This window comes from Haemorhous mexicanus, chromosome 17, assembly GCF_027477595.1.
Source record: "Haemorhous mexicanus isolate bHaeMex1 chromosome 17, bHaeMex1.pri, whole genome shotgun sequence".
NCBI classification, from domain to species: domain Eukaryota; kingdom Metazoa; phylum Chordata; class Aves; order Passeriformes; family Fringillidae; genus Haemorhous; species Haemorhous mexicanus.
In genome coordinates, this window is record NC_082357.1 from 12682409 (window position 1) to 12706445 (window position 24037).

Sequence of the window (24037 nt, forward strand, 5' to 3'; positions counted from 1 at the left end):
CCCCCCGCCCTTCCCAGCCCAGACACGGCCCCGCTAGTGAGGTGTAGGTCAGGGGAAGGTGGGCTGAGGCGCTGTGGGCGGGAGAGCCGTGCGGGGAGCCGGGAGGTGAGCCAGCAGCGCCGCTGCCGGTTCGGAGGGAGCTGAGGGGGAGGGGGGACGGGGACGCCGAGGTGGGCGCGGGGGGATGGCGGGGGGCGCGGGCAGGGTCGCGCCGCGCCGCCGCCTCGGGCGGTGAGAAAAGTTGAGGCGGCTTTCGGGGGCGGGGGCGAGCTGGCGGGGCTCGTGTTTGATCAACTTCGCGCTTAGGTGCTTTGTTTTTAACTCGCCTTTATCCTCGGTGCACTTCTTTTATAACTACTCCTATTCTTTCCTTTCTTTTAACAAGGAGGGGGGAGGGAATCTCCCACGAAAGTTTTCCCTTCACGGAAGGCGGGACTGAAACAATACCCCGATGCTTTGTTCAAATATAAAACCTCCAGCGCTTGCTTTCCCTTTCCTTTCCTTTCTTCTTTTTTTTTTTTTTTTTTTTTTTCGGTTGGGTTTTATTGCCGCCGCTGCCGCTGTTGTGATCGCGCTTTCCCCCTTGTGTTTACAGCGCCTGTGAGGGAGAGACGCTCGGAGGAAGGACCGGGATCCCTGGGCTGCATCAGCGCGGAGAGCAGGAGCCCGGCTCAGCAAAGCTGGGAGGATTTCACCTTGTTGCTGTTTGTTTCGGGAGATTTTCGCTCCCCCCACCCCGACACTGTCCAGCTGAGGGTTTGCTTCCTTACTACGTCCACAACCGGCCAGAGAAAGAGCGCTTCCTCTGTTAGAGGTGATTTCTGTCGTGGTCTCCCTGCAAGGAAAGGATCGGCACCAGCCTTCGAGGAGGGAGACAGGATCAACTGAGGTTTTCCCTACCTCCGGCTGAACGTGAGGAGTTCAAGTGCCACCGGCACCGGCCTGTGGCTGACTGACTGCACAGCGAGCTGGAATCACAGCCGGAGCTGCTCGATTTACCTGCTCGAGGACCCTTCAAACCCTTCTATTGACGGTAGAGATTTGTATTCCAAGGAAAATCGGATTAATATAAACTATGCAGAGCTTTGCAGGGATATCGGGAGACTACTCTGTCTGCATGGCTAATCTCGAAATTGTCTGAAATAAATCCTTAGCGCAAGGAATAACGAGATACTTTCAATTAGTTTTTTTTTCTTCCTTGTCGCTTTTTCTCCCCCCCTTCTGCGAGAATTTTTAACACTTCCATCGGAGGGTTTTTACAGGAGAATGGGACACATGCTGGAGAACTCACTACGCTCCATAAAAATGATGGGGGTAACAGTTTCCATCACTGTTGCGGTATAAAAGGTTCTCTTTGGATTGTCTGCTGGTGGCTGCTAAGATGGATCAGTTTCTCCCTGTTCCTGTTTGCGATGTGCTGAAGGATCCGGATTTACTGAAATACTGACGCCCAATGAACTTACTCCCTCTCTGCTGAAAGCATCGGATGTGACAGTGCAGAGAAACATGTGTTTCACATTTCTGACTGGTTGTTTTGGTGCAATCAATACCTCCACAAGAAACATTGACTTAGGTGGCGACTGTCATAGCGGGAGGCACACGGAGCGCTGCTCCCGGCTTGCAGGCGGAGCGAGCACAAATCAAAGAGCCCGCCGATCCTGGCAAGTGGGGGCTTCGCTTCCCCCCAAAGCGCGGGGACCAGGCTCCCGACCCTCCTCAGAGAGCCCGGCCCGCGGGTGCGGAATGAGCGATGACCAAAGCGCTGTCAGGAGTGGCAGCCAGTCGGATCGGATGGGCATCAGTGAGGCAATACCGGTTGAAAGAAAGGTGGATCGCGAAATTATTGCCCGAAGGAATAGCAGGCGAGGCGGAATGATGATAAAGTTAAACTTCTGTTTCATCTTCTGTCGGGGATGGTGGGCGTTTCTGTTGCTTCAGCTCCACATGTTGCAAGCACTGGCACAAGGTAGGGCTAGAGACATTTTTGTTTATAGAAATGCTGCATCTGCCTTCTGAGAGGAAGGGAATCTTGCTCGGGTACAGAGAAACCCTTTTACTTTTATCCTTATCAGAGATAAACTGCAGAATTCGCACTGAGCTGATTCATGTAGGAATGGTCGTTTCTTACACACAATCGTTTCTTTATGGAGCAGGGATTTGCAAACTGTACCTTCATGTTTCTCTCCCTTTCTAGTCCTATCCTTATCCTATCCCAGCCTCCCACGGAGAATCACAGTCCTGCTTTTTAAATGTACTTAAATGCATTCGTGCTGTTCTTTCAGGCAGCAAAAGAGTTAACTGCTGGTTTTTTGTGTGTGTGTCTCTGTGTCTGTGTGTGTGTGTGTTTAAAACCACTGTGCTCTGAGATAAGTTATTAGGAGAAGGGGAGTCATAAATCCTCCGACTAGAACTAAACCAGGCATGTAAAAGGAATTCTTTAAACATATGAGCACTATTCTATGCGAGCCTCGGTCTCAGCATTGTTCATTTCTTTTGGATTGCCAAGTAACATTTACCCGAGACAAAAACTGCAATTGATTCGTATCTGAGCATTTCCACATCAGAGATCCTTGCAGTCAAATGAGTCACTTGTAAACGAAGGGTCAGAGTCGACCAATAGACTTTAAATACCAAGTGTCAGTCACTTTGCATGTAAATTCCCTTCTCAAAAAATTGCCAAATGTAGCCTAATTCTTAATAATCCTTTGACAGAGTAAACAATAAATGGCAGGCAGAAGCATTACAGTTGGCTGCGCCAAATAACACGCTGAACAAACGCAGCTTTCACTTTCTTTGCTGGGTTGAGTTTTATTGCTGTGTGCATTGTCTGGCTGAAGTGGGGTGTGCTGGACAATGCAGAACTGTGTCGTGTGGGACCAGGAGTTAGTTATTAAAGCGGAAGTTAATACTCCATGAAGGGGAATAGTCTTTGTGTTTTAGCTCTTTGTTTTCAAGTATTTCACAGGGAACAACGGTGCATTCAGTTGTAATAAGTGGATGGGGCTCATGTGTTGAGGAAGAGGAGTTGGAAGCCAAGTCTGCTGTAGTTTGTCTGCTCTGGGTTTATTGCTGCATCCTCGGAAAGTTTGGAGCCGCAGGATACAGAAGAGATTTAATCCAGTGTTTTATAATGGACTCCACCCTCATAAACCTTTCTCAGTGCTTTGTTTATGCTGTCACTGCTATTCCCAAATTACTTCTGCTGGGGCCTGCAAGCCCTAACAGGGTATTGTTATCCTGAAACAAGCCATACCTGACATAATTATCTCTGCAAATTAAAATTCACGTCACTTTTTACTTTTTTTCTTTTGGTAGTTGTTGTTGATAGGTGCCAATATGATGCTTCATATTGGCAGATAAATGCTGACGATTCTTTCTGCTTACATTAAAAATTAAAAAAAAATCACAAAAGCTAGTTTTAGGTGTCAAGGAATAATTTTAGGTGCCAGTTTTTCTATGGTTAGTAGTAAACTAGCCATTTTATTGGATTAAAAGTTAATTGAAACTTTTGTTTAGCCCGTAGTAGAGCATAATTTTTCAATCACTTATTTCAGATTAGTCAGCACTTGCAGTAGTGTCAATTTCACGTACTGTATATCTCAGGGAGCTATGCAGTGTATACAAACTATCCCCCAAGTAAGTCTTTACACCAAGTTAGTTTTAAGTAACTAAGAGTATTTAAGGCAAGGAAGGGAAGGGAAGAGAATAAGATATATTATTTCTGAAAAATATTGGGGCAGATAAAGCTATGAAGTATAGAAGACATGAAACAATGAAAGATAAAACAATTATGTAATGCAGGAACAAAATACATTGTAATTTTGATATAATGCTGAAGATTGGACTTAGTCCTCTTAAGAATTATTTTGACATATAAACCAGTGTGGAGGTCTTGATGTAGAGGGCTTTTATTGGAATTTCACAAAATTTGTATTAATTTATAACTTACTTTTCATTTTGCACTCTGAATTCTAATGGATTCTAAGACATTCATCATTTTTATGCAAAAATTTACTTTAGAGAGAAGATGACAATATAAAAGTCCTTTATGAAAATGGAAATTCTGCTACAGCCACACAAGTTTCTAATGGAATGATGTGGTCATATGCATGAGAGAATTACATGACTTCAATCTTTTTATAAGATAAAAAAATGAACATTCTAAATATATGGGCCATGGCTCTTCTGAATGAATTATAATACAATGCTATAACCAGCTAATGTTTCCATAATAACTATTCCAGCATTCAAGATATAAGAAGTATTTCAGGCATACTGAAATGCAGGTTCTTCATTCCTAGGAAACAGATCAGGTAAAGTTGTTAAGATCAAGTATCTTATACTTCAAGGTGAACAGAAGAAATGAGTTTCAGCTGCAACAGGTTGGTTGAGTATTCTCTAAACTTGAATGATCATCCATGTGAAAACTGATCTCATGGTGAACTGTAGACAAAACCACTTGTAAATTCATTTTGTGCTTAGGTCTTCAGCTGTTCTGTCTTCTGATAGTTGCATTACATATTTCAATATAAAATTTATCTACTTTCTTTTTTTCCTTTTTAAAGTGAGTTTAATGAGTCTAAAATGTCCATTGGGTTGTTGTCCTGAGTAATAAAGGATTCTCTTAAACACCTTAGTGTTGTTGTACATGGTGGGAGTGACTTTCAGAGTACAGAAGACAAAGGCTGTGGCCTGTCCCAGGCTGGGAATGGAGCTCCCACTCCAGTGATGGCCAGGGCTCTGCACAGAGCCCCCTCACACTGGGGCTGTGTCTGCACTGGCCCATCTCAAAAAAACTAACCTGTAAGAGTCCCCAGACTGTTGCACATTCCTTTGTTTACTCAGCTCTCTGCCTGCTGGCCTCTGCCACCAGCCCTCTTTTCATGGCATTTTTATTAAATGATGTACGAGTGCTAGTTAGCCTCAAGTCATCGTGTGTCATCAAACAGTGATGAGATGCTAATTGATAATCACTATAATTATCAAATTAGACTTTGTGAGGTGGTGGTAGGAGTGAATCATTTGGCCCCAGTAGCTGCCTACTGTACTTGGAGGAACATCCTCCTGCAGAGTCTGGCTCAGGGGTCTGCATGCCTGGGCAGAGTCCTGGGAATACACAGAGCTCCTGCAGCTTTGGAATTTATTCCTTATGTATGAGATTAACAAACACGGATGCCTACTGAGGTACAAAATGTTTACTAAACTACTGGAATATTTGTATGGAAATAGAAAAATTCTGCTTATTTAAAATAGGTTGGAAGTTGCTAGAGGCTACTCTACATGTATCTTAATGGATTTAAGTACCTTCCCAATGTCTATCTTTAGTTGAAGAATGAAAGAATACTTTGAAAATATATTTCTTTGGATTGATAGCTGCTGTTCAGAAAGATTTTAAAATAGATAAAAGCAGAGCAAAGCTTTAAGCTTCTCTAGCAGGAGCCTGGTATCTTTAAATATTAAGAAAGAGAAGCTTGTCTGATTTTTCTTAGTTTTATGGCAATGGAACTGTAATCTTTTTATGCTACTTAATCAAATCTGTATTCAGAATTCTACAAATACCTGAATGTACATTTAAGGTGATATTGATATGCATTGTGCTTTGAAAGAAGCCATGACCCAGTAGATAGATGAAAATATTTCTGGGGCCCAGCTTCCTTAATTCAAATATTTGATCTGGTGTATTATAAATATGCTGAGTGTAAGAAGCCTTTTCAAGCAAATTTCAAATTGCATTAGGTGCAAAGATGATAAACAACTTGCATAGAGTATTTGGTTGTTAGGAGGATGGAGAGGTGGTAAAATGTTAGGGCAGTGCCTACTGGAGAGTGAAAAAGATCGAGTTAAATGTAGAAGGAACTCTTTCTAATTCCAGAAGACTCTGTTACTCTTTATTGGAAACTCAAGATTTTGTATTGGGTTTGCCTTTTGTGTTTCTTTTCTTTAGAAGAGCATCTTAATTATGTGCTAGTTTTTAAGCAGTTGAATTTTTTGTATATATAATTATAATAATTAAGCAATTGATTTGGAGGAGTAGATCCAGGCCTAGTCTAAATAGAATTGGGGTGGAGATAGTTGGCATTTTCTGTGGCCAGATCATGCGACTTCTCACTCTCTCTACTGTGGTAACTCTTGGTTTGCTTTATATGTTTATGTTTTGCTGGAAGAGTACCTATTCTTAAGACTTCTTACAGCAAGTTCAAAGAGCTGTGAGCACATAATATTAACATTCCAAGTGCAGAGTTTCAGATGGTTCCTTGAGAGTGCAGTGTAATGGTCCTGTTAGAGCTGAAGGGAGACCATAAGTAATGGGTGTTTATTATCACTGTGTTCATGCACTGCCAGGAGATGCTCAGAGCAGGAATGGCCTGGGTGTGGAGAGAGGCTGTGGTAGCTCTGCTCTGTGGCTTTCACCTCACTTAAGAAGAACATAACACAAATCTGTGTCCTTGAAAAGTTGTTCTGGAAGGTTCTGCCATCTCTGTGCATAGTTATGTATTTTGAATAACAAAGGCAAATGTTGTCCAATATTTTAAAGATTGCTTAAACCATAGAAATGCTGAAAAACAATCTCAAAGTGAACTCCCTTTGAGTTCAGGAAGGGTGTTAAGGCTGTTAAGTGAAGGGATTGGGCTTTTGTAGCTCTGAGAGGGAGCTACAAAATTTTTTTTATTGTCTTATTGTTCTTATCAGCATATGTGTACAAGTCAGGAACACATTCTTGACTCCAAAGATTTCCATGCATTTATCAACTTTCTCTACAGCTTTACCTGAACATCACATTCTGGATGGCTTGGTTATTTGGTCCAGCTGGACCTTTGTGCTGTGATGAATCTGTGGGCTGACTAGAGGCAATTAGATTCCTCATGGAGCAAAATCTTGTTCATGCTGAGCTCATTACAGAAATAGGCCTTCCCTCCTCCCTCTGCATACATACATACATAGCATATATTTAAATAGCTTTTAAGGAACAAATTGATGATATGTTGATATTTTCAAGATTGTGCTTTCTTGAAGTTAAAACATATGAAATTGAACAATTTTCATAAGATTTGTGTAGAGATTATAAAATGCCAGAAGTAAGGTACCTTTGCATCTTTAATACAAATTCTTAATGCATGTAAATTATGATTAAGTTTAAATTGGTTTTTTCCTGTCTATACAGTCAGAACTCAGACTGAGTGCTGCCCACTGATCAGTTTTTCAGTATTTTCTTTTCTTGTCAGGGCTTGCCTCCATCTTTCATTTGCTTGAAATCTTTTAAATTCAGCACAAGAAGACTCTTGTGTGAACCAAAGGAAGAAGTGTTAGCAGCTAGAGCATGGCATTGGATTAGACTACTTACAGTTATTACAGCTGGAGAGCAAGTAATTGGTGAGATTTGGGTTCTATTTCTGACCATCAAGTGAGTATTTTCTAGTGAATAAAGACTCTTTGCTGCACGTGTCTCAAAGATGACCCTTCACCATGCATGGAGCTCAAGTAGAACAAAAATGTAACTTCATGGAAAGGCCTGTTCCCAAAGAACTTGGGGTTTCTGAAGTTACATCTGCCCCTGGAGTAAAGTAAGACTTTGCAATTCCTTTACAGACATGGCCTTTGGAATGTCACAGCCCCAGAAGGTTCAAAGGGTGACAGGGCTGAGAAAGGAGGAGCCTTTTATTTTAAAGTGATCCCAACTTAATTTCTTTTAAACAAACATGACTGAGTTTGTAGGATCTGCTCATAGTACAGATCCTTGACTTCTGGATGTGTGTGATACTTGTGTATCATATCTTGAGCATTTGTATTTTTGGTTTACAAAGACAGATTTTTTTTTTTGTTCTGCCTTTGTTACAGAAAATAACAAATCTATTCCTAGAATAGACACTGGTCTGTTGCTAATTGTGTTTTAGCAGTGAAATGCCCCTGAGGTGCAATAAAAATGGCATCCTCACTAAGACTGGAAATGTAGATCTAGGCTTTTTAAGGGGAATGTTTTTAATTTTCAGCTGTTCAGCTCCTTGGACTAGCACAGACTTTGGTCACACAGGCATCAGGGACAATGCAAATGAGGTGACAGGACAGCCTGGCCAGGGCATGACCCTGGCAGTGTTCCTAAGATCAGCTTCAACTGGGGGGGAATTTTCCAGCTCTGACAAAACACAAGGCAATGTACATGGCCTGACTTCTTACAAACATGTTCAAGCTGCTATGTCTGGGGAGAAAATAGTGAAGTGAGATGGCTTAGAAGACTTAATTTTAGTTTTTTTCTCTGTAAGTCCCTTTCAATGAGTTTCTGTTGGGTGGAGTCTTCCCAACCCGAGTTTATAAGGTAGATGCTAAATTTAAGTAATATTAAAATTCCCCTTAACTCCCTGACATCTCAATTCTGTAGGCTGATGATAGAAATACCTTTTTTCTTAAACAAAAAGAAACTTTGCAACTTAAGTTGCAAATTCCGCCAGTATTAATTTTTAGTGTTTCTATCTAATGCACAGATTCTGAGGGTTAAAAAGGGGAGGTGTGAGCTCCAACAACTCTGATTAAAGGAAGTCTTTAACAGCACTTAATGCAAGATGTGGAAGTGGATTGGACAATCTTACGTCACACCATTCAGATAACTTTTGAAGTGTCATTTTTATAAACAATAAAGCTTTAGAGCTGTTTATGCAGATAATGTGATTCTTTAATCCTGTTTTTCTCATTTCCATGCTCTATTGCAGCAGCCTGAAGAGAAAGTTGATTCTGGTAGATAAATCAATGTCCCTTAGGTCTCTTTAAACCACTTTATGGTCTTTTAAGCCCTAAGCTATATATTTTTCCTAATAAACTCCTGGTCTAACATGTTACCTAAAAAATAATTTGTTGGGTATTGCTCTCTTGGACCAGAAAGTAGAGAATCATGATAACATAGCTTCAGTGTGTGTTGCCAGAACGGTCCCACATTGATTCCAGGCTGCAATTGAAGTTTGTAACTCATTATTACAGAAAGAACCAGAAGATCTGGTGACACTGCTTTCACCCTCAGGTTCATATTTGTCAAATTTTGTGTACTTATTAGCTGAGAATGTTGTGGTTTTGGCATTAAGTTCATAGGAGATCAACGCAGTAGCAATGTTACCTTTTAAGAGAGGTGCTAAGGAAATAATGGAACTATAGTGCAAATATTTAAAATGTTTAGACACTTAGAAAAAATCATTTTGTTAAACTAGTGCTGTTTGCTCCCCTAACACTTGTGTTAAGCACAGACTCAGTTCTAACGCTGTTGTTGCAGTCTGGCTGGTGCATTGACGAATGAATGTCCCTGTTTCTTATTTCTTATCTGTCAAGAAGTGCAAAGGCCATTTATGACTAAATACATTGAAGTAACTAAATGGTATATGATTATTGGAAAAGAAATATATGGTGCAGTGCCATACCTGCAGTTCAAGGATAATACATTTATCATAACATGGAACACATTGCTGGAGTATTGAAGTGAGTGGGTGCAGGTGAAGGGAATTCTGCAATAGTATTTCTAAATGTGTGTACTGATAAGTTTAATTTTAAGTCCTCTTGAATCTGTGCATGTAGAGGTAAGCAAACTTTTCTTGTTTCTGACTGTTTCCTTTCCTTCAGGGTCAAGATATTGAATAAACCCAGATGCTACCCAGCATGAGAGTGTAACATTTGCAAACCAGCACCTTTGTGCTTTCTTCCCCGCTGTCCCTGTTGTTGAGGAGAAAGTCATTGGCACTTCTGTTTTATGTTGTGATGCATAAAAAAACTTTTACAGCAGCTTTGCTGATAGTGCTCTGGCAATACTGCTGTGCCATGGCAAAGGCAGTGCTGTTGTTTGTGTGCACATCCATCTGTGTGTCTCACCCTTCCTTCCCTCTGTTGTCTTTATCCCTTTGTCTCAAGCTGACACAATGTGCTTCTGCTCTCAGATTAGTGCTCCTCCGTGCTGTTGTCTACAAGTAATGCCTTCTGCCAGGGACAGGCTGAGGAGGAGGCTTAAACCCTCTGATTCTGCACTTGCAATGTGGAGCAGATCCCACCGTGATCCTCTCGCTGGGCACAGAGTGCCTTTTCTAGGACACGTGCATTGTGTTAAGCAGGGCTTTTATTGTGCTGGAGGCCTTGTCATCTGCAGAGCAGATGAGCAGGAAGATTGTTTAATGGTAGATTATCCCAGCATTTTTTTTAAATGTTAGATAAGTCTAAGACGAGAGAGATCAAGAACAGTAGCTCCTGTGTTTCACCTTTTGCTATTTTTATTGCCATGCAGACAATAGATTTGTTTTTGAAGATGGAGTAGCTGAAGTTTAAAACCAATTTAATGCCACTGCAAACACCAGGTTTTAAGATAAATTCTATCAACTAATTTCCTGTTTCTCTCTAGAATTTGTTTTGTTTTTACAAACATAACTGTTTACTTGTGAACAACATCAGATGTATCTTAAATGAAGAAAGATATGTGGATTATTGTTAAATTAGTTTCTTCCATTGGCATGTGCAACCATAATCTTCTAAAATGCTGTATTTTAACTAGAAAGAATACCTTCTTTTAATCTTAAACTTCAATTTTAAGGTTATGTTTTGTCTTATCTCTTGGAACTGCTGTTCAAGGCTCTTACCTCTTAAGAGCTAATGAGAGGTCAGTGTTTTGTTCTGGGGTTTTTTCCTCCTCTTGAAAAGAATACATATTTTATATAGTAACTTCATAAAATTAGTCAGCTGACAGAAGGTGTTTCCTGTTCACAGACCCTAATCATGCTAGTGTTCATTATCCATAGAACAAGGCTAAAATTTCACTTTTAGGTGTTCTGTTTCAAGGAAATGGGAGAATAGGTCAATTGACTCTAGCTTAATTCAATTACAAGATAGGCAGTGATGCCAGTGATGCTATTGTTTAATGAAATCATCAACAGAAAAATTTCAAGTGACTCTCAAGATAAACCTCCCATTCATACACAAGTTTGAAGCAGCAGTGAATAACAAAGCAAGATTTGTATTTTGAAAACTTTTTTTCAAGCTGTTTATGTAGTACCTAACATCTTCATTTCAAGTTTCTTTATACAAGTGTTGATAGCAATCTTACTCAGATTTAATTAATTATATATGGCTTTTTATTAGCATTTAATGGGTCAAATATTTAAGCATATTTTTCTGAATCTTCAGTTGAGAATTCTGAGTCAATGGCACTCATGTCAAATTCAGAATTTTAAGTGCTGGTAATTCAACATTGCATTCACTATGTAAATGCATCATAATTAAAATGATGCCTTGTCAATGCCATTCAGGTTTCTTGTAAGTATAATTTTCAGCTTTCATATACTGGATGTAGCTCTGTCTTGTCCTACCCAAAACCTGAACAAGACATATATTTGGTGTACTGGTGTCAGTAAAAACCTGCACTGTTAACTGTTGTGCCTGTTTAAACGCAAAGAGTGAAAATCTTACTGATTCTGTTAAGGAAGTCCAGGCCAAATCTAAAACTTAATTTTTAAATATTTTTCAAATGGTTCAAATCCAGTATTAAAAAAAAAAAATACTGGAGCAGCCATTTAGAAAAGACAAGATGGCTCTGCAAGTGATCCCATGGCAGATATGGACAGTTCTCATCCATATAATTGAAGTGAAGTCGATGTTTTCATGTGGTATTTAAAAAAGGAGATGCTGAGTAATTTTGGATTTCCACACTTAACATGTGAACAAATGTTCATACATGTCACCACAAATCTGGAAAGAATTCTTCATGTTCTGAGAGCCTTTAGAGCTGCAGGACATTATAAAGGCTGCTAAACCAGCTTCTGTGCAAATGATTACTAGAGTGGAATTAGTGCTAGCTAACCATTGAACTAACTTTATTAAAAGTAATGGTTAAATTTCTCATGTGTGCTTGAAATTCATTGCAGTGTGAAGTGATTAGGCATTGGTGCTTTGGTAAATTATGGCACATTGCACATTTTCTGTAACCAATTAGTGAGTGTTGGTGTTGGGCACGTGCAGGGCACCCAGTTGTCACTCATTTCATTAACATCCAGATCTGTGCCATTACCAGAAGACTTCTGCTGGAACTTTAAACATGTGACAAAGACAATGGGGATATGTATTTATATATATATATATATATATATATATGAGAGGCTCAGAAAAGATAGCAAATAAGTACAAGACAAGATAAAAGTTACAGTGCAGTTCTAAGCACGTGACTGCTTTGACTGGAAAGCTCCCCAAACCAGTACTAGAGTTGCCAGATATGGCATTCTCATAATTCAGTCAAATCTTCTATTCTGAGTGAAAGGCAAATGTTGCTTTCATACATATTTGCAGCTCTCTTCCAGACATCCAGCAGTCTCAGCTGTCTCAAAATTCTGGAGAAGTGGCTACATGAAAAAAAATGTGTGTTTGCCTGCTTGTTTAGATGCTGCATCAAGGCAAATGGAACACCAGACACAGCTACTCAGAACTCATGTAGTAAGTTGGCAGTAGAATGTACTGTACAGATGAATAGCTGTCTGTAGTGATTGATATATTGGGTTTTTTTTGAAGTCTTCAGTGTGTTCAAGGCTTCTGAAGTCCCATTTCTGATGCTGGTCAGAAGTTCCCTTACTGTTCTCATTTTTGTAGACAGAGTTTTTTTTGTGATTTAGATGCATATATTGCCGTATTTCAGATTTCTAGGCAGGGTTTGTATTTTAGACTTGTTATGGTTTTAGCCCAGCTGGCAACTGAGTACCACAAAGCCACTCGCTTCCCTCACCAGCAGCGGGATGGGGAAGAGGATTGGAAAAGTGAGAAAACTTGTGGGTTGAGATAAAGACATTTTACTGGGTGAAGCAAAAGCTGTGTGTACAAACAGAAGGCAACCCGAGGTGTCCCTTCACCTTGTCCCCTCAGCAGGCAGGTGCTCAGGCATACCTAGGACAGCAGAGCTCATTATTGGTGGATAATGATGGCTTGGGAAGGCAAACCCATCATTGCAAACATCCCTCATTTCTCCTTCTTCCTCCAGCTTCCCATGCCAAGCATGACACCATCTGGTCTGGAATGTCCCTTGGGTCAGCAGTCCAGGCTGTGTCCATCCCAATTCCTTGTGCACCTCCAGCCTCCTTGCTGGCAGGGTGATGAGAGCACAAAAGGCCTTCACTCTATGCAAGGGCTGCTCAGCAATAACAAAATCATCTCTGTGCTATCAACAATTTCTTTTTCAGCACAAATCCAAAACACAGACCCCTACCAGCCACTGTGAAGAAAATTGACTCATCCCCAGCTCAAACCAGCAAATGACTGCATCTGTAAATGCATTTTCATTCTGTACCTTGTGTATTGACAGAGAAACTGTATGAAATGGCATGATCTTAAATGGAGATCTCGAATCTCATAAATCTGCATTGTGAAAGGTAATCGTATTAGAGGCAGAACACTTGTGGTTTTTCAATTATAGTGGTGCTTTTTCATATCACTGTGTGTGAAGCAGTTCTGTCAGAAACAAAGAGTTCAGAGCTCTCAGACGTACCATCTTTGAAGAAACAGCTAAAGGCAACAGGTTTCAAGCTCTTTGAAGCTTTTCTCTCTGACTCCTTGTTAAAGGATGGTCTCATAACTACTGGTCACTTACTAAGTCTCTTTCTAAATTTGTGGGAAATCACATGAAGGGCATTATTGCATATTCATGTAGAATAGAAAGGCATTTTATTTTTCCTTATATAGTGCACATTTGTGTTTTATAACTTGCAGAAGTTCAGTTAATTGCAGTGAACACTTTCAGTAGGAGGAGCCATCTCAACTAGTATAAAGAGAAAGGGTAGGATTTGTATGAGTTAGCTGAACATGATAACAAATGTAATTATACTAATAGAACAATGTGATGTATGAAAGCAAGAGATTTTAATTTTAGCCTACATTCTGTAGAGATTACATGTTAGGAACGTTCTTTGGCATAGTGCTTTATACTTTAAACAGTTTTGAAGAGTTACAAACTTTAAATATTTGTATCGCAGTTATAAGATTCTTAATTTTCCTTTAGACATTTAAAAGCTTCAGTGGTGCTGGGATGGTTTTAAAACTTGTTTGGTAGAAGAATTAATGTATACAGTGGGGTTTATAATTAGTGTTACTGAAGTTACACAGATTCATTCCAATGAAGTTCTTCAGTGTCAATGTGTAAACTGCTCTCCTCTTCTTACTGCCACTTATTTAATTTTTTTTCCACTTAAACAAATGTGGGGGATTCTGTGTGAAAAGGATGTGTTTCAGCAGGTTCCAGGAACTGAGATATTGGTCTGTCCCCTCACTCAGATTGGTAATGGAAGTAATACACTTTCCAGGTAAAAAGTCTGCTGAAATGTAAGGATTTTGAAATGAAATATGGACTTTTGAGATACAAATGTTTCATAGCAGTTCTTAATAAAGCCAAGGAGTCCCATGGTCTGGTTTCAGTTTTAGTTTTATGGTTGCTTTTTTGTTGCTTTTTTGGGTTGGTGCCTTTTATGTTGTAATTTGGCTTTGTACAATAGGTTTAAGAAAATAAACAGAATCAGATTGTTGACATGATCAAAACCACAATACATTTTTAAAACAGAAATTTTGTTTGAACCAGGAAAAGACAAGACATGAGTCAATATCTTCATATGTATATGAAGGAAATATGTATAGTAAGAAAAAAAATGTAGTACATTTTGACTAATGCTGCTTATCAAGTTGCACAGAGCAGTGTGATGGCTCCTCAAATTAGTAAAAGCCATAACCATCAATCTTCTACTGAATATGTGTGAGCTATTTAATAAAATTAGATATTTTTTCCAAGTCTTAAATCTTACTAGTTGTTTATGAAGATGTTCCAGGCAGAAACAGTAGTACTGAACTGTGGGTTGCATTTGCCTGTACTTGGCTATTCCAGATTTGTAGATCCCCTAATCTCAAGAAGGCAGTATTTATTCTGAATTCCGGCCTTTCCATTACCTAGATCCAAAAGAAAGATATTTATTCTCAGTAACACAAATATTTGGAGTTGTCCAGCTTTTAGGTGTTTCATAGTCCAGAAAAATGCAAGTAAATAAATGAAAAGGATTTCCTCTAGTTGTCATGCTTTCAAAAATCACTGATAGAATTAATGATATTTCATTATGTACATTTTTTTTCTCCTGTAGAAGCTTCTTCTTGTAAATCCAAGCATTCCATATTCCCAGAGCTTTCCTTTACCCTGCTTTTGATTGAGTTTTTTGGTGTTGTTTGTTAATTTATTTCTTGTAAATCCAAGCATTCCATATTCCCAGAGCTTTCCTTTACCCTGCCTTTGATTGATTTTTTTGGTGTTTTTTTTTACTTTATTTCTTTTCTAGCTAGTGCTGAGACTTTGGTTAGCAGAATGGATGTCCTATGTGGGAGAAAACAGAGATACTGCATAGATGGCTTTTTCCATGCTGGAAGATGAAGAATCTTTCTTGAATTCTTATCTATAAGTTCCTGATGTCATCCACCTGGGCAGAGAATAGAACACATATCTCACATCTGTGAGGTACAGGGAAAAAAGTTCAAAAGGGGAATTGGCTAAAAGCTGTGGGCTCTTGCTGAGAGTTTTATCTGAGCAGGTCTCTGGGGGCTGTGGAGGGCAGAGCTCTGCTCTGATCCTGAGGCCTTTGCAATTGTCTCTCTCACTCTGGAGCTCCTCTGGTGCCAGGAAGTCTGACCTGTTTATCTAAATCAACATGGAATCTTTGAGATTGCAGGGAAGCCACAAGTTCCTGCACATCAAGCAAGGATTAGTTGTTACACTTTAAAATAGCACATCTCAAAACTGTTTTAAGATGGTACCTACTTAGCACAGACCATCTCCTTGATCCCCTGTTTCTGCCACTTCCAGTTTATAATGCTGCAGGTTGAAGAGTTTGATTACTGTGGTCAGAATGGCAGAGGAATTCTTCATCATTTATTTTCTATAGTGTCTTGATCACTATTTTAGTGTCTTGATCACTATTTGACCATCTTGGATCTTATTCATATCATATCCTCTTCATACATCATCTACAGAATTGTTTGTTAAGTTCTGAACAATTAAACAATGCAAACTCATTCAAGGCAAAATAACTGGAGCAAGTGCTGGTGGAGCACTTGCACAATGTCAATATTGCAAATATCATTCGTTCATTCATTTTTTGTATCTATTTGACAGCATGACATAATTTAAGAGAAGAAAAATAGATTTTAATTAGCATATTTCTGTATTACTGAACAGCTAATTAGGGAAATTAAAGTACTTTCTCAGCTATGAATAGTACATTAAAAGAACTGTGCAACAAAAATACTCTTGTAGCTGTACTGCTGACTTCCTGGAAAGTACCCATTTAATTCTATTACAGATTATTAGTGGTGCATCTTAAAGTTGTGTGAGTGCTCTCAGTTGAAGTGAAGAGAATTATAAAGACAGAACAATCAAACCTTTGAATATGGTTTGATCAGAGTTGGCTAGACACTTCATTATATTGACAAGTTCATAAAGCAGTGCTAATATTATAAAAAATCTGACACTTGAGGCCTTAGATTTTTAAAATGAATGCCACAGTAATGGGGAAAACTGGTCTCATCGTCTAAGGGAGTTTTACAATTCTTTTTTCCCCCAGTATTTTTAATTATTGAAACTTATTTTTAGTCAGTTTTCACATTTTGAAAACTTTTTCTGAGGACTCCTGTATAACAAATAATTTTTCTGCTAGTTAGAATATACATTTAACTAGCACACAGTTTTCTCTGGCCTGCTATTCTAGGAAGAATTTCTTCACTGGAAGGGTGCTTAAACATTGGAAGGGGCTGCTCAGGGTGGTGCTGGAGTCACTGTCCCTGGGGGTGTTTCAGAAAAAATGAAGGCACTTGGTGCCATGGGCTGGTGGTCAAGGTGGTGATCAGTCAGCAGCTGGACTCGATGATCTTGGAGGCCTTTTCCAACCTCACTGATTCTATGATTATTTTGATAATTCAGTTTGCCAAATGATGTATTAGCAGCACAAGGAATACAACAAAATTTGTGAGGAATACATTGAAGTTCCTGTCAGTCCCACAGCTTTGCAGGGAACCACATCTCTGAGAGGCAGACAAATATTATTCTGGCTTTATTGCTGCTCTGAGAGGTAATGACCATAATAATGGTAAGCATGTCTTGCTAATTGTCCACTAGTTTTGGTTTTAATAACATTTTAATTTGTATATTGGTCATATGCTGAAAACACATGGTTTTAATTGTTCATCTTCAATTAGCTTTTCACACTTTTTGAATGAGATTTAAAAAAGTTTAAAAAGTTTATCTAAATGAATTGAGACACAGATCTAAAAAATAGGCTTGTGTCAAAAATACTGGATTTCAGTCAAAAACTTGAATTCTAAGGTCAGTCTTGCCCTGTGTGGTTTTCAGCTTGGAATGTTTTGGGCCATTATGACCATTACCAAACTGACTGACTTCTGTGTTTTGTCTCTGAAAAAATGGATTATTGTTTAGAGCCTAGAATTACAGTTTGAAAGGATAAATTATTGATTGTTGGCATTTTCCACAATATCAGATATTACTCTAAGATCTTTCTTAGTGGATGAAATCTAATTTCTTTGATCTTGTAAAAGTGAAGTAGAAAAGCATACTTTAGGTTGATTTGGGGAAAAAATGCTTTTACAAATAAAAAGATGTTTTCATATTTGCATTATTTAAAATGCATTTTTTGTCTTATAAATATGCTAATCTTTATAAGCTGCTTCTGGTGTGACATATGGTTTGTAATTTTCAGTTCTTTGACATCAACCTACTTTCTATTACATAAAAATGTACAATTGGCAGGGAAAATTAGTATGTTCAATGGCACCGTACTTAGAAGACTTTGAGAAGTATCTGGGGTATTTATCTATGTTATAAGCAGACAGATGTTTGAAGAGGTCTTGGAGGTTCTGTTAATTGTGTGTTTGTTCCCTTTCAGACAACATTTCTTTGGGGCTTGGTCTGATGGAAAAAATGCAGTTAAATACTTGTGAATAAAAGAGCAAAGCTCAGTATAACATATGTTTGTATTTTAAGTAGTTTTATATATCTAAGAGGATGTTTAGCTTAGAAATAATTAAGATTATTTTCTCAGGGGGGATGGAGCAATATCAGAAAAGAAAAAAATCACAAAACAAGTTTAAAAGATTGACTGAAATGACCCTTTAATCTATCAACTGGGACTTAGTCACATACATTGTGTTAGGAAAAGCAGGAAAATTAGATGATAAATTCAAATTCTGTAGGCTTTTATTAGTATAGAGCCAATGACTGAAAAGCTTGAACTAAATGAACTGAAAAAGCTCCAGGAAAAAAGAAAGTTCCTTTTGCCATCATACTGCTGTTTACATGGACGAGATTTGTCTTTCTTTTTCCCCTTTTTGATACTTATTCTGTTACAACTGTCGTTGATCTTCCTCTGTCCCCCCTTCTGCAGGGCTGTGCAGAGATAAATTTAAATTCTGAATTGAAAAGCTGTCTTGAGTACCATGGAACAATCTGCAGTAATGGTGCAGAGTTCAAGTGGGAGGTTCCATGATCTTGTCCCTGCCCTCTGGATCACATGTGCAATTTGAAATATTCCAGCTAACCTTATCCAAGGTTTTTCACTCCTTCTTGGAAGCAGCTGCTGAGAATCTCAAGTGCTCAGCTCTTCTCCAGTGACACTGAAGCTGGGTTTGTGATTTGAACTGCCTGCAGCAGATGTCAAAGAGCTGGGTAGAGCACAGACCCATTTGTTAGATCTTCAACAGTAGAAGATGTTAAAAATAGTTGCTTTTACTGTTAAGTGTTTTCTGTTCAGTTTAGCTGCAATTAAATGTTGTTACTTGTACACTTCTGCCTTTTCTAAAAACTATTTTTCTCCATCTTAGAAACATGAGTGGTACTTGCTGAGCCAGGGCAAGAGAGCTACAGGCAGTTTGACCTGACTCATGGTGTGAAAGGGTTCTTTGCTAGAAACTGACTCTGAAGAACATTTCCAAGAATTAATTCATTATTTTTGGTTTTGGAAGGCTGGTTTGATTATAGTTTTCATTTAGCTAAGTCCCATCCTCAAATCATTGAGCAATGATTCCATACAATTTTATTAAAACTAATGAAATGAATACTCTTTTCATAGGCCAAATTCAGTGTGGTACTTCAGCAGAAGCTTAATTTCAGCAACATGAGAAGTGATATTATTGATAAGTCAAGCATGCTTTACCCTACTCAATTATATCATCATTTGTATTTAATATACCCTCTCAGTCATTTGAGGTCTTTCATAATAAAAAATTTCTGGAAATTATTCTTCATAAATGAAGAATTTCTTATTGGTCTCGCTTGGCTTTGTTTGCTCTAGTTTTTTGTTTTTTTTGAGATTTCTGAGTGGTGTGCAGAATTTCTTGTACTTTTAGGCCAGTAGTGTAATATTTCTACAAAAACTGTCAGGAGCATCACTGAAGTCACATGTTTTTGCTCTCTATTCAGGGCATCTTCTTTTTTTATACTAACATCTCTAGTCTTGTTTTGACTTGACACAATGTGGTCTGCAGTTAGGAAGGTCAGAGCTTCAGGTGGTCAGAATTAGCAGCTATCTGGAGTAATTCTGTTTGGACTGACAGACTGAAGGTGTGGCTGTGGTCCACCTGCCATCTTTGCCTCTCAGTATACATGAAGGCTTTGAGCCTATCAGGGCCTTGGGGACATTAGGTAAGAATTTCCAGGACCCTCCATCCACACCCTCTACCCCTGGGCCTGAGTTCCCCTTCAGCTCAGGGCTGGGAGTTTGGTTCCTACCTGCTGGAGGGATCCCAGCCCTGTGTGAGAGTTTGGATGGGCCCCTTGGATGTGCCTTGTGGCTGGTGCTGTCCCTGTACCCATTTCTGTCTCTGCTCTGCCCCGGTGGCACTGTCTCCTGTCCTGCCTGGGGTTGTCAGTGGGTTCTACTCCCTGTTCCTCCTCTCCCTGCTGTGCTCAGGTGCTCTAGGGCTGCACCTCAATGCTGGGGGAAGCTCCTGGCCAGGGATCACACTTGGTCCTGCTTTGCTCTCCCTTTGGGAGCAGCCAGCCCTGGCTGCTGCTGGACACTGCTCCAGTGTCCTGTGCAAAGAGACTCTCTCTCAGCACTGGCAGCCAGTCCTTCCAGTGTTGTCCTTTTCCATCAGTGGCAGGAGTGGCAGACACAGCTGCCTGCCTCTGTGCAGTTTCCTGGCACCATTGCTCCTTCCCAGCTCCTCACACCTGCCTCTGAGCCCTCGCCTTGCTGGACTCTCCCTCTTCCAGGCTCACTCTTCACCACCATGGCCAAAAGGCTGTGAGCTTTTTGTGATCTGCTGCTTCATGGCTGAATTAAATATGATTAATTTTGAATGTGGTTTTAAAAGAGAAATTAACTAAAACATGATGATGCAGATGCCTCAATTCAGTAACTCAAAGAGAAGAAGAAAGCAGGGGGGCTGGAAGGGGATTCAAAGGTTCAACAGTATATTCTCCTGGGCTATGTCAGGATCAATCATAACAACAAAATTCCTGACAGATATTTATTTAATCTGTTTTCTAAGCACTTCAGTAAGGGAGATTCCAGCTATTCCATTGTCAATCTGTTCACTATTTAACTATCCGAGCTGTAAAAAACAAATTTTCTTGAGTTCAGAATCTAATTGCTTTTGCTGCTACCAGTACTCCAGATTGCTAAAGTAGATGGTATTTTGGACACCTGCTATCCATAATCCTTTTCTGTTTCATGGGTTTGATGAGCCTTTGCTGCTTGCATTGAAATTTGAAAATGGAACTGAGCTGTCCTTTGTTAGTGAAGTAAACACATATCCAAACTGTGTCCTCAAGGGATTACTCAGCCAAGTTTTGGAAAACTGTTTGGAAAGTCTTAAGAGTGCTGAGGAAGAGTTGGCAGTTAGAACCTTCATTAGAAAAAAACCCAAAACACAACAACAAAAACAGCCACAAGAAAACAACCTTCTGTAGGCATTGGCACTTTTGCAGCCTTCAGTCAGGAGTGATGGTGGAGTTTTCTGCTCGTTCCAGATGTGATTCTGTGCAGGCTGATGCATTCTCAGTGTATTCTCATGGTGAAGTCAGTCATCTTTCAGGGATGTCTGGTGAGAATCCTTTAGATCTGAGCATTTGCTAAATCAGACACCCCCAGCATTCCCCTTGGTAAAAATTCCTCAGGACTGCTCAGCTGGGGAGGAAACACCATTAACTCAGTTCTTAAGATAAAACTGAGCTACAGAATTTTGGTTATCAGAGACCAAAGTCCAGCTTCCTTCTTGCTTAATAGTAGCTGCATTAAGTGCTGTTCTTGCAGGACTGCATGCTTGCAGGGCAGTTGTAAAGTAAGAATCTTGAAGTGTAGAAAATATGGGAGATTTCAGAGTTTAAAGAAATAGTACCTGTGGCTCAAGAAAAATTCTATTTATTTGTTAATTGGACTTGTAGGGTTTAAGTTTCTTTCCCCATGGAAATGCCAAAGTTATTTCATTTGGAAGAAGACTGCTTCCAGCTGCAGGGAGAAGGAGTAATTTTCATTGGGGGAGGGAAAAAAAAGGTGTTGGAGTGGGGTTTGAAAAAACTTGAAGTGGACCAAAAGGGAAGAGCAGGAGTGTAAGATTTTAGAATGGGATTTTTGTTTAGATTGGAGTTCATACCGTTGCCAAAGAAAGCTCTTTGTAGGACCAGAGTCCACATTTCAGGACAAGCCAGGAGTTCAGAGACCCAAGGCATGAAATTTGCAACCCTGAATTCTCACAAACACTCAAGAATAGAAGGAAAATTCAAGGGAACGGACAATTGGAAGATTTTTTTTTTTATATATCATCAGACATTCCGTGACTTCTTTTAAACTGTGAAATTCTTTGTGCTTCTGTTCCCAAATCTCCTAGAGTTAATAATCTGTGTATCAGTCTGGAGCTCTGGAGGAGGGCGATGTCAAAGCATCTGCAGCCCGTGGGTGTCCTGAGCCGCCCGTGGGGCCGTGGGGCTCTGTCACCACGGCGCCTCTGCAGGTATCAGAAGTTTTGAAATCATCACAAGAAGATGAACAGCCAGTGCTGGGACATATCCAGTTGAAGGCAGCCTGGAAGCCGCATGAATCGAGCGCGGCCAGGCGGGGACAGGCCGGGTGTCCCTCGGGTGTCCCTCGGGTGTCCCTCGGGTGTCGCTCGGGTGTCCCCAGGGACGCGCCCGGAGCGCGGGGGCTGCAGGGGCGGTGCGAGGCCGCGCCGGTACCGCCAGAGGGCGGCAGAGGGCGGCGCAGGCAGCGCGGGCGGGGCGGCGGCGGGGCGGGACCGACCCCCGAGAGAGCCCCGAGAGAGCCCAGAGCCGACCCCGAGCCCGCCCTCAGACACCGCCCGGGACCCTCCCGCAGCCCTGGGTGTTAGTTGAGATAGGCTCCTTCGATGCAGGGCGCCATCCCCGTTAGCGTACGCGGAAGGATGGAGAGCAGGCGCTGCACTGCTCCAGCCCCAGTGGCCCCAGGAGCCGGGCATGGATGTACAGGAGGATGTCTGGAGCAGCGAGTGCTCAGTAAAAACACCTTCGGTGCGGTGTAGGAGGCTATGAGTGTTTCAAGGTGGGAAGATAAAGGATTTGACACACTTTAATGTAGGATTAAGAACTTAAAATGTGAAAGATTGCTGAAGGTGATGGTTTAACGTTCCTTTTCCAGTTGAGAAATGGATTTTTCTTCTTCTTTCAGTCCAAGAGAAGTAGAGGCTAATCCAGCAAATAATTCAGTATTATCAAAATCCATTTGATTTTTGTCAGAAAAACATGCTTGATTCAGTTTTTGTGTTCAACCTGTTGAAGGATTTGATGAGCTAAGAGTTACAGGAAGCTTTCTGGATAACTAATGACTTGTTGGCTATCCAGTTACCTTCTCAAGAGAAAATGATCCCAGAAAATGGCCTTCACATTTGAAGGAATATTTCATACAAGACCTTCTACTACCTTTAGTATACCGCTGAAGCCCCAGTAACTTTAACAGGGTCAGGATTTTATGGGAACTTGTCTTCTGTGTTATCCTTCATAGATCTCTGGCTGTCTGGAAGAAGCAGGAAGGAGATACAGTGCAGTTTATCTGCCTGCATGGGGGTGTCAAAGTGAGCAAAGTGTTGTACTTGGGAGTTCAGTTCCATTAGTTTAAAAATAGATTGTTATAGGTAAACATCAAAGCTGTGATTTTAAGAGGCCCCAACCATAAGAAACTGTATTTATCCAAAGTAACCTGTTTTCTTGTTTTTGTTAAATAGTCACCAGGTATCCAATCTGATTACTTGCCTCCTGCCTTGAACTAAAACTTATTAAATGAAATGGTTGAATAGAAATCTCAGCTTCAAAACAAATCAGAAGAGTTCTTTCTTTCTGGTAAATGGAATGTGAAGCACTCAACTCCAGGTGCCTCCAGCAGGTGATGGACCTCAGCCTTCGCCTACTGGAGGATGAAGCAATTCTTCGTGTGTGGCTGGTTTGTTTTGTTAGCAGGAATAGATTACTCACATCACTTGGGTGGATAAGGAGGCTGAGTAATTCAGCCTGCTGGCAGGAACTTCCCCTGCAACAAGACTTGTCCTGTTTTATATATAATAGACAATTTAATTTATCTTTAGCTTGGTAGGGGAAATTTCTCAAGGTCCTTGACTTTTGGATTTTAAGCATTTTTTTAATGATGTCTTAATTTTATCAGTATTTAATTAAATTAATATCTTGGTGTTTTGTAATTCCAGTTCCCTGATTTTCAACACACAAAGCTTTTGCTTTCTTGAAAAACTCTTTTACTAAATTGTCTTGGAATTCTTGGTGTCACTTTCATAACACGTATTTGGGCACACAGTGTTCTTTGTCTCATGGCACTTCTCTCCCTTTGGTGAGAAATTTCCAGAAGCATTGCTGGCTCTATAATTAATCCCCAGTATCCCCAGTTCATGTGTGTGCAACACAACTTTCATCTGGGGGGGACACTCAACTTCCACACTTCCCCTTGTCAGGACACCCAGCCAGCATAAAATGGCCTTTCTTTACTTGCCCAGGAGCATTTAAATCAAGATAATAATAGTT

At 40.2% G+C, this 24037-nt stretch overlaps 1 protein-coding gene across 2 annotated transcripts in view; it reads left to right on the plus strand.

Moving 5' to 3' along the window:
• Window positions 1-290: 290 nt before the first annotated feature.
• The window catches only part of SDK1 (sidekick cell adhesion molecule 1), a 390039-nt gene continuing 366292 nt past the window's right edge, over window positions 291-24037 (plus strand). The window contains exons 1-2 of one of the 2 annotated variants that reach the window (XM_059862197.1): window positions 291-306; window positions 596-1966. In XM_059862197.1, coding sequence (XP_059718180.1) covers window positions 1507-1966 — 460 coding nt within the window. In that variant the 5' untranslated portion in view covers window positions 291-306; window positions 596-1506. Of the gene's footprint in view, window positions 307-425; window positions 1967-24037 lie in introns of those variants that run through there. The other variant, XM_059862198.1, reaches the window with a different exon arrangement.